The 19,576-nt window shown below is 38.7% G+C and overlaps 1 protein-coding gene across 4 annotated transcripts in view; it reads left to right on the plus strand.

Annotated features, from left to right (window-relative positions):
• peli1b (pellino E3 ubiquitin protein ligase 1b) overlaps nt 1–19,576 on the plus strand; it is a 45,720-nt gene that overhangs the window by 18,822 nt on the left and 7,322 nt on the right. For all 4 annotated transcript variants that reach the window (XR_006926667.1, XM_046855575.1, XM_046855574.1 and 1 more), the window contains 5 exons: nt 5,208–5,444; nt 11,044–11,173; nt 13,812–13,913; nt 14,353–14,550; nt 16,634–16,822. Coding sequence is in view for 3 of the 4 variants with exons in the window: in XM_046855575.1 (XP_046711531.1) it covers nt 5,365–5,444; nt 11,044–11,173; nt 13,812–13,913; nt 14,353–14,550; nt 16,634–16,822 (699 nt within the window). In the remaining variant the exon portion in view is untranslated. The remainder of the gene's footprint in view (nt 1–5,207; nt 5,445–11,043; nt 11,174–13,811; nt 13,914–14,352; nt 14,551–16,633; nt 16,823–19,576) is intronic.

Consider the following 19,576-nt stretch of genomic DNA (forward strand, 5'->3'; position numbering starts at 1 on the left):
TTCTCTCTGCAGGTGTGGTGGTGAAGTTTGTTATGCCACATCTATAATTTCAAACCAGTAGCATTATGGAAACAAAATGATTGATGGAAAATGTAGCCAATGAGTGAAGGACTATAACAGTATATGGGAGGTTTTGATTTCTCACATGGGCTAGTTCTTAGTTGTATTACTCTTTAGAAGCTCTTAGTGGTCAATGAGTGCAGCACGTGCACTGCGACACACCTGGCAGGAAGTGGATTCAGCTCTTGGAATAGAACAGCTGTTTCCACCGCATGCTAACTCGGCTTTGTTTACAAAAAAATGAAAACAAAGAAAAAATGGACAGTAAAAAAAAGTTGTTTCATCTGAGATTTGCACAAATCAGCGATGAGGAAAATATTAATTAATTAATGAATAATTGGGGCGGAGTAACAACAGTGACTTGGTGATCTGCATGAGGATGGAAAATCTGAGCCTATTTTGCATCTGTGAGATACAATATATCTCCCTTTACAGTTTTATATGATGTTATACGTTTCATTGCCCATTTGTTTTTATAAGAGAAATGCTTGAAAGTGTGTGTGTGTGTGTGTGTGTGTGTGTGTGTGTGTGTGTGTGTGTATCGTAGGGATTGGAATAGCTGAACATCAATCTGAATGGAATATGAATGGACTGTAAAATAATAGCTTGTCTGGCTACCTGGCCATCAATATGAATGCCAAATCAATATCAATAGCAAAACATGTATAACAATAGTGTTAACAGCAATTATGCTAATAATGTGAATAGAGACTAGTGTATGAATGACTTCCTGGGTCTAGCAGGTGGCTCTCAAACAGGGGGAAGAAGAAAAGAATCAGACATAGTCTCAGATAAATGTTTGTAGGAATCTCATTTTTCATGAAAATCTTTAAATAAAATTTTAAATATAAACTCATGAGACGTGACTTTCAACCCAGTATTTTTCTGGATTGCTCCAAGACTGATTTAATCTATTTATATATAAAATACAAAATAATGTTCAATGCAGGAAATGTATATTTTTTCTCAGAAACTGTTAACATTTAAAATTTGGTAGGGCATTTTCAGCTGTGAGTCCCAAAAGCGATGGCGAAGGCTAACAGGTTAAAAGTGTAGCGGGAGCAAACAGTGGGTTTTGATAGGTCTAGACAGAGCTCTATGTAAGTGAGTGAGTGAGTAAGAGAAGTCTGATAGCACTATCAACATTTAACAGCTGCAGGTCAGACGATCCAGGCTTTACACAAACCACAGGGTGCTTCTTGAAAATGCAACGTGACAGAGACTCACTTAGCTAGTTAGTGTAATAAAGCACACATTGATTCTTCTTCTGTTCTTATTCCCTTCCTTCTTTTTGTGCTCTTTTCTCTCTCTCTTTCTTTTGTCTTCTGTCTTTCCCTTCCAGCAACAGCAAACAGAGACTGTGTGTTGTCTATGGTTGTTAATTTACACGTGCACTCACCGTTATTTCCACTGGTTGCATTACAGAATCTAAATCGGACCAATAAATATCAGATCAAATAAACCATGTGTCTCTAAATGCATGGTTCATTTAATAATGAGGCGTAGTGTGTGTATGAAAGCCACCATGTACTTTATTTATAGGAAACAAATCCACACCGGTTTGGTATGAAACTGCCCGTAAAGATGGAGAAATATTTTTGTATAACAGCGCAGTCCAGATTGTGTTGTATCGCTTATACAAGCAGAGTTTATTAACGATTACAGTGTTTTATTTATTAATGAATGACATGTCAAAAATTTTAATGGTTTAGCATTAAATTTAATGTACATCAAATAAGATAAAATAAGGGCAGGTTACCTTGGGGTAGTTTGAACAAGTGTGTCATGGAAAGGCATTATATTGGTTCATCTTATTTAAAATTTCAGCCTCTAAAACCATAAGGCATGTTAATTGTTCACATTTGTACATTTCACACACTTGTTTGAATCCAAACATTGTATGACTGAGAGTCTGGTTTTAATCATTAAAGTGTAATGCATGTAAAAATAGGCGATTAGTGGTATTTGTAGCAAATATATTTTAGCTCTACATTCAGAGACGTCTGGATTTAATTCAATTCACTTTTTTATTTGTATAGCGCATTTAACAGTGGATATTATCCCAAAGCAGCTTAAATAGATGGTGACTGTACATTTTATGGTCATAAATTAGTCTCTTTAAGTTTATCCCTAATGAGCGAGAAAGTGGTAATGGTGGCATGGAAAAACCCACTGAGATGGTATGAGAAAGCAGACACAAAAGGTAACCCATCTTCATTTGGGTGGCACTGAATGTCCATTTATTATAGTTCCATTATTGCTGAGATTATCAGATGTTTACTAATGGACATACAAAACTGTTCATGGCAAATGTACCATGATGTACCAATCCATCTTCATGCTTCTTGGGTTTAACCTTCCACAGTGACCTTGTAGTTTTTGGAGGAACACCACAAAGTTTTACTTTGGGGTCTTTGAGAAAATCTCATGGTGAGCTTTGTGCATTTTTCTGTGTTTTGCTTTATGAAATGAGAACCATCCACTTGTATTTTATCCTGATATCTTTCAACTCACGTGTCTGTGGGCTACTGTTACACACTACGCTATGGAAACCCAACAATCAAGAACCTTTACCTAATTAGCTCATGCTCCCGGTTAGACATGACATCATCCTTATACATCACGATTTATTGTCTTTCAGTAATGTTTCACTGAACTGCAGCGGTTTGGTCTGCCTCTAGTCTCGGAACAGTGATTCCATTTTATTCTTTACTGGGAAAACATGCATTGCCTGTGTACTAAGTGAAACAGCTAAGATTACTTCAAATCGTTTACTGACACAGGTCATGTCTATCTAAGAGCATACGCTTTGAAAAATGGGCTTACGGTTATTACATAGTTACGCTAGATAATTAGGCTCTTTTTAGAAGAAATAGTTTGTTTTTTTTCTAATCCATTACCAGGAAATGTGTGTGTGTGTGTGTGTGTGTGTGTGTGTGTGTGTGTGTGTGTTGTCATGTTGATGTATGAGTGTGTATGAAAAGCATGCCCTTACTCACATGTTGCCTTGTGACCTGCTGAAAGGGTCTGCTTGTCCTTGCTGACATCACTTCCTGAAGCACACACTGTGCATGATTGAGAGGTTTTCAACTTGAATTGTAGCTTTTCCAGCAGCTCTCTTGAGACCCAGGATGGACTTCCTGTCTTGCCTGATAGGGTGAATTTTGTGTGTGATTGGTGAGTGCGATGTAATGAGCGGATACAAAGGATACACTACATGGGCAGAGGTGTGATTGATGTATATTGATTTTTTTCCCTAATGGCCCATGAAAGGTAGAGCATGCACTAGGGAAAAATATAAAAAAACAAAATCACAAAATAAAATAAAAGAAATAAGTTGAAAATTACTTCTTAAAACGAAATTATTTGTCGATATTTGTACATTTGCATTGAAATTTATGGCATTGGGCAGGTGCCATTACGCCAGAGTGACTTCTTGCGAGTTATCTCGTTTATACACCTGAGCAGATGAGGGTTAAGGGCCTTTCTGAAGGTGCTTAACCATCGAGCTACCAAGTCCCATATGCATGATAGTATGTTGAAAACAATGGAGAAGGTTTTCCATTTGGTTTGTAATATCACATGCTCGTCATTATTGATTTCTTTTAGGAAACATTGCAAACAACCAATGAGGAACGATGAGTCAATATCAACATGTAGCTGTTTTTCCTGTACGTGTTCAACACAACCAGTAATATCCATTTCCTTCAACCTTCTGGTTGTATACAGTGACATTTATGGTGAAAAGAAGAAAAAAAAAGAAAGAAAGAAAATATTACATTATGTTCTCATCTCTCTGTGTCGCATATTTCATATCTCAGATTCAAAAGTGACTTAAATTGAGTGGTATTGTTCTATACCATATGAGGAAAAAACAAACAAATGAAGTTGACATGACAGTGTGTGACTCAGACCTGCCTAGTGCTTTGGCCGTCATTCTCTGAAACAGTACTAAAAGAATGAACGCTTTAATTTGTTCTTTCTGGGCTGGTTTCCTGATATTGATAGTTTAACTTCTCATTACAAATATTTTCCCTCTTTTTTGTTTGGGTTGAGATCTGGTGAGTTTTAAAGGCATGGCATATGATTTAAGGCAATTTTATTTTTCATCTAAGAATGAAGAAGAGCTTCGTATTGATTCGCAGTGACACTTTAATCTTAAAGGACAAATGAGAGCCGAACACTTCAGCGGAATTAATTAACGCCTCCCACAGCATAACAGAGTCCCTTTAATTTGTCATCCGTCTGCAAATCATAATGTACATAAATAGAGTCATAGAATGAGAGAGAGAGCTGAGGCTGAAATAACGAGGCACATTGAAAAAAAAATAATATTTTGCAACAAAAAAATGCTATTTTATCATTAATAAAATCCACATCATTGACAATTTGGTCACATATTTAGTTCATGGTAAAAGAGGAACAACTAAAAAAGTAATACCCTCAAAAAAGGAAAAGGTTATTTTTTTGATACATTAACAGAACTTTGCTGCCAGTAAAAGTCCTTCACCAATAACAGCATTCATTGGCCAGTGTGTTTTTTTGGCCATCCTCTGTGGACAGTGAGGACATTTGTTATATAAAACAGAAGATCGATTAGAACTTGACAAGAACACTACTCCAAAATGGCATAGTTGACTTGTCTGTATGTATGTCTGTTGATGTTTTGCCAGACCCGGTTTGTCTTTTTCAATCCCATTTGTTAGTTGTTGTAGTATTATGGTGCACTCTGCAATATGTTCAAGGCTAAGAGGCCTTAAACTCAAAAGACTTTTTATTTATCGATATTTTGTGTGTAATGAATTGTGACTAAAGATTTGATTGTGTTTACAAAGACTACTGTTTTTGCATGAGAGTTTGGGGGTTTAAATTAATTTGGGCAAGAAAATTATGTATAAGTTTGTATAACTATTTATGTGCAAAATGTATTTAACTCTTACTGTATGTGGTGATGTTTGTGTTTTTTCACCTTACCTACTTATGGCACTGTAAAAAGCATACCATATTTTTTTTTACTATTATGTTTTTGTATCAGCTGTTTCATCGTGACTGTTGCCTACTTGTTGATCAGAATCCTCGTTCAAGGTTGAACTAACATTTTAAACTTCTTTATTTATTTATTTTTCTCTCTTTCCCTCTCTGTGTAGGATTTATGCAGCGCTGGTGATGAAGACGCAGTTGGTGATGAAGCTGAGGCGAAGCTGAGGTTGACCGTGTAGTGGTCATCGCTGGAGATCCAGAATCCTCACACACTTAGAGACTCTCTGACACCCAGACCCTCATTTGCACACAGACACCGTGCCCATGTTTTCTCCCGAGCAGGAGAACATCTCCACCTCCTCCACCAAAGTGCCAATTAAATACGGAGAGCTCATCGTACTCGGGTAAGTTTGCACCACTTACACCTTTTCGTTTTTGGTGTCCTACTAAAAAACTTAATTGAACATGAAAAAATGTGGAATCTTGTTTCTGATTGGGTCATTGGGGTGTCAGTAAAGTATAGTTACTACTACTGCCATCATCTACTCCAGTGGTTCTTTAGATTACAAACTAAAGAAACCATTACAAAATTAAGATTCTCTTAAAAAAAACAAAAAAAAAAAAAGGTGTGTGTGAGTGCAGGTTTTCATTCCAACCAAACAAGGGCCATGCCTAATAGTCTATTGAAAACTAAACGTGGAATCTGTTGTGGCTTGGTTGTATTCAGAACCTACACTCACACACGCCTTTTGTGGAAAATCTTAATTTTGTAATGTATCTTAAGTTTTAAGTCTAATAATAATAGAGACTCCAAGGACATTTTTACACCACTCTGGATAATGGGGGTCTGCTAAATGCAGTAAATGTAAATAATTGAACACTACTCGTTGGCAGTAAAAGGGTATTTTAGATTCATTCCACCTTTGCACCAGTGGAGGACAGACACTACTATTCATCAATGAGTGCAAGTTGTAAATTCTTATTCTGGTACATTTGTGCCAGAGGTGCAAGGTGCAAGGCCAACAGCTGCTATTAAAGAGGAAGACCATGAGCTGAGTTTTGAAACGTTGGTTTGGTACAGTGAGAAGCTTTGTTAGTGACCTACATTTCCAGAGCAGCCTACAGAAGTGCTTTGTAGTCTCGAACAAAAACAAAGCCTATTGCTAGCTCACTAGGTCTTACACTAAGCTTAACATCTAGTCTAAAACTATTTCATGGAGGAAAGTAAAACACAAGACTGTCTTTTTCAAATTAAAGGTAATCAATGTGCTTTACGGTAGTGGCTTTTACACTTTTATTTGCTTTAAAGCAACCAGTGATTTTTTGAGAGCTAACTGGAAGTTCATTCCAGTGTTGAAACAGGAAAAGACCTGATGCATGCCTTTATGTCCCCTGAGAGATGGTGGGACAAATTAAGCCATATTAGAGGGTCAGGGACGTTACCAATAAAGCATATCAGTGGGGAGGTGTTGGGAGCATTGCAGGTGTCAGATATTTCCCGAGGCAGACCTGCAAGGATTATGTTGTAGTAGTTTAGTTTCATTATGACAAGGGGCTAAACAATCACCTGCGCTGTCTTTGTGGAGAAACTTTGAAATTCTGAATGATGTACAGGAGAATCCACAAGTTTAGAATTGACTGTTGAAAAGGACACTTGTGTGGCATTTGGAAAGATTTGAGATTAACCTAGGGAGGTTGCAAGATCTTGACATGGGGGTACGTTTCCAGGGACCTACAGCAGCATTAGCTTCACTGGGTTTCGTTTGCGTCTGATGAGCTTCCAGTCCGTGACGAGATGTCTGCCAGACATGTTGAGATCTGTGTGTGAGCAGGAGTGTCATGGGATGACTTTAGTGTCATCAGCATAGCACTGGTATAAAACCCTTCAAGAAAGTACAGATAAAGAGAAAGAACTTGGAAGGATTTCAGTACTAATGCGAGTCTTACGATTGGTTGTGTGAAAAGTTGCTGGAAAGTCAAAAAGCCTGAGGACTGAGGAAACTACTGTGCTGCTTATGAAGCCAGATTGGTTTGGACATTTTTGTTCATTCTGCTGAGACAGAGTAATGGTATACAGCCTGGAAGAATTTTATATAAAGAAAAGAGAAGTGATACCAGTCAGTATTTGCTGAGCTCTAAAAAATCTGGAGTGTTTTTTTTTTCCAGGATGGTAATAAACCTGGCTGTCTTGAATGTGGTTGGGACTTGCCCAGTTGTTGTGGAACATAAACTACTCATGCTTACCCTTTTTGCCTATTAGCTTTTCTTTCGTGTATAAGATTTCTTTGTAGATTGTGGTATCATAAAAGGTCAAAAAAGTAAAGTGTGGGTGCTAAATTGCCATTGAGATTTTCTGACAAAACATCCACAACAACATGGGGTAAGGGGCAAATTCTAAAAGTCAGCCTTAGTACTTTATTAGTACAGGGTGATGGATGTGATGCCCTCAACAATATTTTTGAGGCTTTGTACTCCAGTACATGTTCTTTCCAGTTATTGTGATGAACAATTCTATGCGTAATAACGTGAGTGGCACCACAAAAAGTCCCTGTTCACCATGACTCACTGGGCTTGTTCAGGAACCTTGCAATATTTTACTGTCCTGCTTCTCTTCATCTCCGTCCCTGGTGCCTCTGGACAAACTTTTCCAGTTAAACTTTTTAGTGGGTTCTAACTTTTCGCCTTACAATATATACAGTCATGGCCAAAGTTGTTGGCACCCCTGGTATTTTTCAAGAAAATAAAATATTTCTCACAGATAAGTATTGCATTAACACGTTTTGCTATACATGTTTATTCCCTTTGCGTGTATTGGAACAAAACAAAAAAAGGGAGAAAAAAAAAGCACATTTGACATAATGTCACACAAAACTCCAAAAATGGGCTGGACAAAATTGTTGGCACCCTTAACTTAATATTTGGTTGCACACCCTTTGGAAAAAATAACTGAAATCAGTCACTTCCTATAACCATCAATAAGTTTCTTACACCTCTCACCCGGAAGTTTGGACCACTCTTCCTTTGCAAACTGCTCCAGGTCTCTCATATTGGAAGGGTGCCTTTTGTCATTAGCAATTTTAAGATCTAGATCTGGACTCATTGCTGGCCACTTCAGACCTCTCCAGCACTTTGTTGCCATCCATTTCTGGGTGCTTTTTGAAGTATGTTTGGGGTCATTGTCCTGCTGGAAGACCCAAGATCTCGGACGCAAACCCAGCTTTCTGACACTGAGCCCTACACTACACCCCAAAATCCTTTGGTAACACTCAGATTTCATGATGTCTTGCACACACTCAAGGCACCCAGTGCCAGAGGCAGCAAAACAACCCCAAAACATCTTTGAACCTCCACCATATTTGACTGTAGGTACTGTGTTCTTTTTTTTGTAGGCCCCATTCCATTTTTGGTAAACAGTAGAATGATGTGCTTTACCAAAAAGCTCTATCTTGGTCTCATCTGTCCACAAGACATTTTCCAAGAAGGATTTTGGCTTACTCAAGTACATTTTGGCAAACTGTAGTCTTGCTTTTTTATGTCTCAGTGTCAGCAGTGGGGTCCTCCATAGCGTTTTATTTCATTTAAATGTCGACGGATAGTTCGCGCTGACACGGATGCTCCCTGAGCCTGCAGGACAGCTTGAATTTCTTTGGAACTTGTTTGGGGCTGCTTATCCACCATCCGGACTATCCTGCGTTGCAACCTTTCATCAATTTTTCTCTTCCATCCATGCTCAGGGAGATTAGCTACAGTGCCATGGGTTGCAAACTTCTTGATAATGTTGCGCACTGTGGACACAGGCAAATCTAGATCTCTGGAGATGGACTTGTAACCTTGAGATTGTTGATATTTTTCCACAGTTTTGGTTCTCAAGTCCTCACACAGTTCTCTTCTGCTCTTTCTGTTGTCCATGCTTAGTGTGGCACACACATTGCAAGACTAAGTGAACTTCTCTCCTTTTTATCTGCTTTCAGGTGTGATGTTTATATTGCCCACACTTGTTACTTGCCCCAGGTGCGTTTAATGGAGCGTTGAAGGATCACATCCTTGAAACAATCTTATTTATCCACATTTTTTAAAGGGTGCCATTAATTTTGTCCAGCCCATTTTCTGAGTTTTGTGTGACATTATGTCGAATTTGCTTTTTTTCCTCCCTTTTTTTGTTTTGTTCCAATACACACAAAGGGAATAAACATGTGTATAGCAAAACATGTGTTAATGCAATACTTTTCTGTAAGAAATACTTGATTTTCTGGAAAAATTCCAGGGGTGCCAACAATTTTGGCCATGACTGTATGTGCAAATTATCAAAATAATGCTTTGTTTCCCTCAAATTGTACTCATATTTTAATCATTTGTACCATGTTGAATTCTTATTTCTGTGTTGATGCATTTTCTGTTGTAGCAACTCTGATAGTTCAGTAGTAGGGGTTTGTTTACATAAGAATACCTGAACTATAAAACATGCTGCATAATTGTTGAAGCCTTCTGTAAGGAGTAGTTTGTTATATATTTAGTCTCAGGTCTCAGCGCTTTATAGGAGCTTTTGAGGTTTTCTGACACGGGAAAGTTTCCTTATAACCTATTTTTTATCATATGTTTTTTTTTTATTATTGTTATTTTTCAGGACTGTTCATAGCTGCTATAATGTAAGATATATCAGGACCTACGGCAAGAACATACGGCATTAATTAATGCAAAATATAATGCTATGGTATAAGAGGAATAAATACTTAGGGACATACAGAGGAAAGGAAGGAACTTTGGCATGGTAATTGTATCGCTGCGCTACTGTGAACTGCATCAGATGCTATTTCTGATTATTTTCCTAATACAGCACACCCCCAATTATTAGGGTTAGGGTTTTTGTTTGTTTTTTAGTTTAGATAATAAAGTATAACTTGTTATTATTATACCAGGGAGGTGGTAGCTAAGTGCTAGGGTAAGGGTAACATAGGACTTCTGATCAGAAGGTTGTAAGTTCAATGTAATCATTAAATTGAATGCACTATTTAAGAATTATTTGATAATGGTCTTTAAGAACCATGACCTCAGAAAACCATCTGAATAAGACCATTGCTATTATATTTGCAAGTGCTGCATACCACACACAAACACTGCGTCTGTTGTGAGCTGGAGTGTATCAAATACCTGAAACATAGTCCATGCCTGATGAAGATTGGTACAGATTCCGAAATCCATAGAAGAGCATGTGCTATTGCATGGCCCTTTAGGAGCTCTCACACTCTGGAGTCTTTTCACTGGCAGATTGATTTAGCTCAGCGGTGCATTGAATGGAGGTATTGATTTTGTCTCCAAAAACATCCATCAAAAGCCCAGTACTGAACAAGCTAGAAACAGATTCAAGTAGAGCGTAAGAAGTGATGTAGTTTATCCCCATGTGCGCTGAAGGCGTTTTCATTCCAGGACCTCACACACTCTCACACACAGATGTGCTTGTTGGCTAAAGCTCTCGGGAACGACTCTGCAGTTTAAGAGCTTTACTTTTTGTTTAGTTAGAGCTTTTTGTGCAGACAATAGGCATGATTGCTCTGGCGATTTGTGTTTATGGGCCACACGTGTACCAAGCCGTTTTTAAAGAGCGAGGAGTGTGTTTGTCCGTACTACACATTCTCTGCTCTGTCCTGGGATCTTTATAAATGCAGAGGACATAACAGTAAATCTCCCACCCTTAGGATGGATTTATTACACTGTTAGCCAATACTCAGTAGTCAAGGCCTGTATAATCTCATTTTTCATTTCTTATCGATTTTACATTTAGGAGAGGTGGTAGGGGACAAACCCTGCTTTTCAAAGGCCATGCTTCAGGTTTTAAACTAATGCCCAAAATGTCAGCAGGAAAAATTATGATGTGCCTAGCACTGCACCTGAATCATTACGTGTGTGTGTGTGTGTGTGTGTGTGTGTGTGTGTGTGTGTGTGTGTGTGTGCGTGTGTGCGCGTGCGCCTGTCTGCATGCGTGTGTATGTTTTCTTACGTGCACAGGTACAATGGCTCTCTCCCAAATGGAGACCGTGGAAGGCGGAAGAGCCGTTTTTCTCTCTTCAAGCGCCCAAAAGCAAACGGAGTCAAACCCAGCACTGTCCACATAGCCTGCACACCACAAGCAGCCAAGGTACACACACACACACACACACAGCCTCTATACCAAAGACACAAGTTCCTCATATACGCAACTAAACCTTAATTAGTCTTTAATAAAATGTTGCTTTCAGCAAATGAAGCATTAGCAGCAACACTGTTGCGTATATAGTGAAGTATTTCAAAATAGTTTGGGCTCTGACTTAAGTAAGAAGTAGCCATTACCTGTTTTAGTGTCACGCTGCTAACTGGACCTCACATCTTATTAATATATTGATAGAAAAGAATTCCAAAATCTGTTACCCAGTGAATGTATTCAGGCTGAACATCCACCATATAGAACATCATGTCATGTTTACATCGCTGACTCTCTCTGTCTCATCCACATGAACCCCATACTTTCTGCGCTGCTCGTTGTTAGCTTCGTAAGCTAGTCTACAAATTAAGCCATAGTAGACTTTCAGAGAGACCACTGAATGTTCAAGGCACCTCATGGCAAAGACTTGAGAATTAGAATTGTTGCTCTCCACAAAGATGGCCCAGGCTATAAGATCAGTAACACCCTGAAACTGAGTTACAGTACAGTGGCCGGTTCAGTGAAGGTAGAGACCTGAGCTGATTTTTCAGGTCCCGCAAAAACATATGTTATTTTCTCCTGCAAAAAAAAAGTATTTTTTCTTGCCTGCAATAGAGCCTCGGTGTGCTATAGTGGTCTACTGCACATGACCACAAGAGAGTTCGCTTCCAACCTTGTGCCTGTAAATCGTTTTATTTTATATTAGTTGCCATTGTTGCTTTTGTGCGGTAGATACAAAGCAGTTTATTATTTAGTAATGTATTATTTGTTTTAAATATATTTTTAAGACCATTTTGCGGGAGTACCGCAAATGATTTTATTCTCCCACAACCTGCACACACGAGTGTTTTACCCCCCGCATCCGCATTCACCCATAAGATCTTGTCCCGCACCGCACTCGTTTGCGTTGGGTCCTGCGGTATTCCCGCGGTAGTGCAGGTCTTTAATTGAAGGAAACATTGATTCCAACATTTACTGTGACATTCTGAAGCAGATCTTGATGCCCTCCCTTAAGTAACTGGGCTGAACGGCTGTTCTACAAAAACTACCCTAAACACACCAGAAAAATAACAACTGTCTTGCTGAGGAAGGTGATGGTGAAGGTAATGGAGTGGCCAGGTATGTCTCCAGACATGAACCCTATTGAGCACCTGTGGAGATCCTCAAGGGGAAAGTAGAGAAACACCATGTGAATATAGGATGTAACAAAGCTGAGATGCAAAAAGTATATAATGCATTATAAGCCCAATTTAGCACCATGAGAGCTGTGCAATAAATCTACAATAGATAATTAAGGACCAGAAACTTTAAATCCAGGTACATTTTAAAATTATTCATGGTTAGATTTGTTCAGCCAGCCCTAATGCACTCGTCATGTAAATAAAGCAGTTAACTCACACACTATCACTGGATGGAGGCTCTCTCGCACCGTTGTTGTCTCACACATCTGGATGCAATTGAGCTAGTAAACCACTTCTGTGCATCTCTGTCTCAGCTTTAGAACTGCACCACATGCAACAAACAGGCAACGGGTGTGCGTGTGTGTGTGTCTCCGTGTGTGTGTGTCTGTCTGTGTGTGTGTGTGTGTGTGTGTGCGCGCGTCGCTCTGGATAAAGGCATCTGCTAAATGCCGCAAATGTAAATGTGTGTGTGTGCACGTTCTTGTTTCCCCAAGTTAATAAATGTGAATAGTGAATGCAAAGCACACAGATTCAAAGAAGCAAGCTGTTTTGTAAATAGTTTCATCTGTAAGTCATCAGTAAATGTGGTGCAGTTAGATGAAGTGTTAGTCCTGCTTAAATGGAAATAATAGCAGGTTCTCCAACTTTGCGAAGACGTGTTTGTTGTGCTGGTTGTCTCCTTTAAGTTTACACTGGAGGTCCAGAGCTATTAAGTAAAGGAAGCATAATAGTTTTGCAGGTTAGAAGCATGCCTTATTGTTTGTTTTATACAATAACAATATTAGAACATAAATTATTAAATAGGTTATTTGCTATGTGATGAATTGAAATAGCTGCATAAAGCTGCTCTGTTCATGTTCATGTCTAATGAACATGCTTTATATATGTCAAGCCTTTATTACTTCTAAGCTGCAATACCTGGTATATACCATACATGTAGCAGAAGTTAACTTCTGATAGCAAACATGTCATGGCTGAGTGAATGTAGTTGAAATATATTTTTGGTTACATTATTTCTATAAACCCAAGGTGAACGAGCCAGAAAAAAAGACACTGCTGTAAATTGTCTCCTGCTTTATTTTGAAGCACAGGTATAGTGGAATTATTTGGAGCAAGCTTAGAATGATGTAGGTGCTACTTTCCTCAGCTGCATATTTTATCCGTGTGTGTTCTGTACTTAGAGAGTAATAAATACGGTATATCTATAAATACTTCATTCTCTGTAAAACAGAGCCAATTCAAAAAATGTTTTCTCTTATTTCTCTTTCTTCTTTCCTTCTGACTCGCTCTGCCTATCTTTCTTTCTCCCAATCACGATTATTTTACCCATTTCTTTCTCTCTCCCACTCATTCTGTCGCCGCTTTTCTGCTACTCTTTTAATCTTGCCCCTCTCTCTTTCTTCCTCTGATTTCAGGCCATAAGTAACAAGGACCAGCACAGTATCTCCTACACTCTTTCCCGAGCTCAGACTGTTGTGGTAGAGTACAATCATGACAGCAATACTGACATGTTCCAGGTACACATACACACATTATATAATTACATATATTATCCTTACATAACATGTAGGTGCTGATGAATGCTTTGTTTGCTTAATCTGGTTTAAATTTGCACACACTCAGGAACAGCAGCGTGTTCTTAGTCAGTCCCTCCATCTTTTTTAATCCAGGCAGATTCCATTACCTTTTTAGTTTTTTTTTTTATAACTGTAATTAAGAGTGTGTGTAACCAGGTGGAGAATAATGTGCACCTGTGGAAGTGTTTGCTTAGGGTTGATGATAAGCCAAGCAAGGCAAGTCATTTGTAGGGACACACATACGCATGGATACACATGGACACACAGGGTGTAAGCAAAGGGCAGGGTGTAAAGTGCAATTCCTTCATTATAGAGAAATAATATGATTTATTTTTATCTACAAAATCTGAAACAAAATATCTGTCTTTTGTGTCCTCAGATCGGTCGTTCCACGGAAAGTCCAATAGATTTTGTGGTGACTGACACCATCCCCGGCAGTCAGAGTAACTCGGACACTCAGACAGTACAGAGCACCATCTCACGCTTCGCCTGTCGTATCATGTGCCAGCGAACCCCGCCCTACACAGCCCGCATCTACGCCGCTGGATTCGACTCGTCCAAAAACATCTTCCTTGGGGTATGGAGACGCTAAAACTGACAGGCTGACTGAAAAAAACGCAACCTTTGTCATTAAACATATACATTAAGCTTGATTTAGATAAGTAGTTTTAAGGAAGTGTCTCCTGGGCCCTTTAAAATTTCATGTATTTTCTAATAGAGTCAGAGCTGGAATGAGCTCAGGGTCTGTGTGTTGTTCCTCACTTACCAGATGTGACAGTTTTCTCATTTTGCCCTGGATGGAACAGAGGAATGTGGTGATGGAAAGTGTGCATTTGGGACATCTTTAGGATAATGGGCTTAGTCAAGGACACCACAGCACTGTAGCCTCTCACCCATATAAATAAACTGCAGAGCTTAGAGAAATTCTGAGCCAGTAACTTAAATGATCATTATACCAATTTTTATATTAAATATTGCATTAAGTCTGTAAAACAACATTAAATCTAAATGTAGCTGTTAGTGGAAAGGATCGAGGGTCAAAATTTATCACGCTAGAAGGCACCTAAATTACCGTATTTTCTTAAACAATGAAGCAGCTAATTTATGGATTTTTCCTGGGGGGTTTCTGGTTTCACAAGCTTCATGCCAAAAAAACTGAGCCCCAAAACATCAGACCAATGAAATTGCCGAACGGGTTCAGGTTAACCAATGAAATTCTTTATATTAAATCAGATGCACTCCCACTTAATCGGCCCGCACCACATCATAAATATGGATGAGGTTCCTCTGACGTTTCACCTGCCGCTCACTCAGACTGTCTACAGGAAATGCGAATCATTCGACACGCTGAAAACAACCGGCATGAAAAAACACACTTCCCCTGTGTTCTGAGCTGCACGGCATTGGGGAAAAGCTTCACCGATGGTGATTTTTAAACGCAAGACAATGCCAAATCTCTCGAGAGAAATAGTTGTGAAAGGAAGGAGGAAGACAGTGAACAATGACTTTCTTGGTGAGCTACTGTTTAGATACAAGCCGTGTAACAGACACTGTCTTTCATTAAAGCCTGTGTTAAGTTCATTAATTTTAATGTAGGCACTTATAGGCTTATAGACAGGTGCGGCTTATTTATGTTCAAAATAAAAATCTCTGTAAAATTCAGTGGGTGTGGCTCATATTCGGGTGCGCTTAATAGTCCGGAAATTACGGTAGATGTGAAACGACCATGTTTAATACATTTCAGGTCATTCACACCGAAATATAGTGTTTTTAGTGCTTTTTCAGTGCTACCTATTGCCAACTTCTTATTCTCCAAAGCGATTGTAAACAACAGAAAAATTTTAAATGGCTGACGGACAAATTATAAAGAATAAAAGAAACATTTTTACAGCAGGGTGCCGTTGTTTTAAAACCACCCGTTATAAGAAAGTAATCTTTTCATGTTTACAAAATCCCTCAAGATTTTAAATGTCTTAGTCTGCATGATGAATTTTAGGGTGGAAAATGAATACTAATATAAACAATTATCATATACATGTTAAGTTTGTTTACCAGCTTAGTATGTTACGTGTTATTGTTTACATAATATGCAATATGATAGAAAAGGCTGTGGATGTAAAAATAAATACAAATTTGGTATCCAAGATAGGAACAGAAGGTAATGAACTGTGATTTTGATATAAAGCAAAATAGTTACCATTTAAGGTTTTATCACAGCCCTACTCAACATAGGGTTCTGTTCTGATTTAAAAAATGCTGTACCCAGTTTTGCTTGCTACTATGGCTCTTGATAAAACATAAGGAAATAACAGTAGGTCCCGCTCATAAACACAGTAGGAGGCCAGGCTAGAGACTTTTTCCAAAGGGGTCTGATGACATGTTGCTCCTTTAGAGCGAGATTATTATGTAGCCATATAGTATTGGTTCCTCTTGACATCTGTCTCTTGGGGGAGAAAGAGAGAGAGAGAGTGAGAGAGGAAGAGGGCATATGCTTTGTTTGTTATTGCCCGTTACTGTGGGTTTTAATGTGCTTCCTGATTCACGTGTACAAGCCCAGAAATCCACATTTGGCCTGCCTGTGTGAACAATGCCCAAGTATCCTGAAAGCTAAAATAGCATGTGTGATTCAGATTTGTAATTTTCAATTTCTCCTCTTCCAGGAAAAGGCAGCGAAATGGAGAACATCAGACGGACAGATGGATGGCTTGACGACGAACGGTGTATTGGTGATGCACCCACGTAATGGCTTCACCGAGGACTCCAAACCTGGCGTATGGAGGGAGATCTCAGTGTGCGGTAACGTCTTCACGCTCCGGGAAACACGATCCTCTCAGCAGCGTGGCAAAATGGTGAGGATTTTACACACATGCACTGACAGTTCAGTGCAAATTGTATAAAGCAGGCTGCCACTCCATGTCAGGCTGTGTGTCATTTATAGAAAACACTGTGGAAACATATATAAAAATTATACTTTCATATCCAAGCAGACTTACAGTTAAACAACTTGTCTTAATAAAACTGCAAAATCCTCTGCTATGTTACACACACACACACACACACACACACAGAGAAACACACCACATTGGCATGTACGCACCACCCAGATGACTACATTCTCACCTAGGGCTCAGATATCCCTGTCTATCGTTAGCTGTTAGGTGGGAAACACCTACTGTTACCCAACTTTAATTAAGATTATGTAGAAAACAATACAAACCCAAAAAGTTTTAAATGCCAGTGTTTCCAACAGCAGCAGCAGCTTCATAAAAAAAAGAATCTTAAAACGTGCTTGAGCTCAATCTCCCTGTGCTCATATTAAATAACATTTTATTTTTGTTATTTAGATTTTCTGAGTACTGTTTGGGCCTTATTCCTCCTGTTCTATTCTCATGTCTGGTTTGTGTTCTGAGAATTGTCTGAAATCAGTATGTAGGACAGCAAGGGTGTTTAGAATCACTGTGCCAGTAGGGTTGGTCAAGGTTGCACCTAGTTTAGATACAAGTTTAGCTTCTCTACATTTAAGCTGTGTGCAATAATAAACTACACAAATGCATGGCACAATACCACTTCTACAGTACTGATGCCCAAACCCTTTCAGCCGGTATCAATACTCATACGAGGTAGTATCAAAAAGTTTCGAGACTTTAGAGTACAAGAAAGTACATTATTTATCTTTATACACTATCACATTCAAAATAGGCACAGCAATACAACACTCCCAGCGTTCCTGCCACTTCTGGAATGTGTTTTGGAAGTCTTCTGTTCGAAGCTTCTGTTCACCTTCTGCGATTCGCACTGGATTTCCACAATGTTGTCAAAACACAACCTTTAAGCTGGATCTTCATCTTCAGGAAAAGAGCGAAGTCCATAGGATCCAAATCTATTGACTAGGGTGGGTGCGGAAATGAGATCATGTTGTTTCTGGCGAGAAACTCGCATGCGAGAACTCCATGACATGATGCTTTTTTTTTTTTTTAAACTTGTTCTAACTTGCTGTTCATGATGAAATCACAGTCAGAAATCACATTGACTTATGAAGGTCAGTGCCCCCTGTGACTGTGCCTGTAGCCTTGTGCTGCCATCTTTTAGCATGTTACAAAACTAGTCTCAAAACTTTTTAATTCAGTAGGTATTTCTAAGCATTTGATTAATTTATTTATTTATTTAATAAACGCTTATCTGGAGAATGTGAGGGGGAAATACAAATCACAAATAGTATCAATAATCGCCTCACCCTTAATATCCAATCAACCATTTACTGTTTATTTATTTTTGACAGTATCTGGTCATCTCAGAATAGAGATCATTATGACCTAACATAAAAAAACAGTTGTCTCATGGAAAAAGTGCTTTTTAATCTGCTGACAAAAATATATTAAGCCTACACAAGCTAATGAATTATATATATAAAAAAAAATAATAATAGAGGTAAGATAAGAATTAAACAACTTTCTCCCACTTTTTATTTCCTAATTTGGTTCTAACCCTGACATCCTCCCATTTCAGTCTCTTGAGTGCTTAGACACTTGCTTGTGTCTTCTTGGAAATGTCAATTTGGAAAAATTGTTATTTTGCCAATAGAGTTAAAACAGGATGCCCCAGCCCAGAGTAGAACTCATCAGAAGACCTGACTGGCATCCTGCACCAAATGGAAATTTGGCCTGATGAGTGGAAGTGTTTAACAGTTTGTGTTTTGGCTCTCACCTCACACCCATTTTGGCTTGTCAGCAGTCCTCGTGTCTGTCTTGCTCCAGCATGGGTTACTGCCGGACGCTGTTGCTGTAGTAACCCATGCACACAGGACATGGTGTGTATCTTTTTCTCGGCACAGCTCTTCATCTGTGTAACATGACTCCGTAAGATGATCAGCAGCTGATCTGCTAAGTGCGTCAGACAGAATGGACCAGTCTGGGATGTTTCTCGATCTGTCTCTCTGTCCATCTGTTTGTTTTATTTCTGTTGCTGTGAAGGATAAATCTCTTCATTTAGGCCTTTCTGGAGGAATATAAACACTCTTAGTACTGGTTTTATTTGGGTCAGATAAAGAGTTTGTGGTAAAAGAAGAAATAAGGTACACACACACAGACAGATCTTTAATCACACAGATTAATCAGCTTTTCGGCTGGAATAACACCACACTTATTGGCCTTGCAGCAAACACTTTCCGGTCTTATGTGTGAGTAGGTTAAACATTATCCAGAATATGTTTTCATTTTCAATTTCCGCTTTATAACATGCCATTTAGAATTATTCAAAAAAAATGTTTAAGCCGAAGATTCTTGAGTGTAAAAAAACTAATCGCGATCCAATGTTTAGGAAGTCCAAAGATTCTGTTTACCTGTAATTTATGGCAACTATTAGCCAAAACTTGATGGATTTATCATACCAAAACAATATTTGATCTCAATGTATAAATTATAGGGCTGAAAAAAGAAACTGATTCTTTCTGGTAATCTGCATGTACTATATGCTTGAATCATTACAACCAGGTATTCACAGAAGGAAAATTCTGAATTGCCCAATTATTATTCAATCTGAATGCATCAAATTATTCCTAATCTGCTTGGGATATCCTGAATTATATCATAGCTTCGAGTTCAGAT

This window comes from Silurus meridionalis, chromosome 8, assembly GCF_014805685.1.
Source record: "Silurus meridionalis isolate SWU-2019-XX chromosome 8, ASM1480568v1, whole genome shotgun sequence".
NCBI classification, from domain to species: Eukaryota; Metazoa; Chordata; class Actinopteri; order Siluriformes; family Siluridae; genus Silurus; species Silurus meridionalis.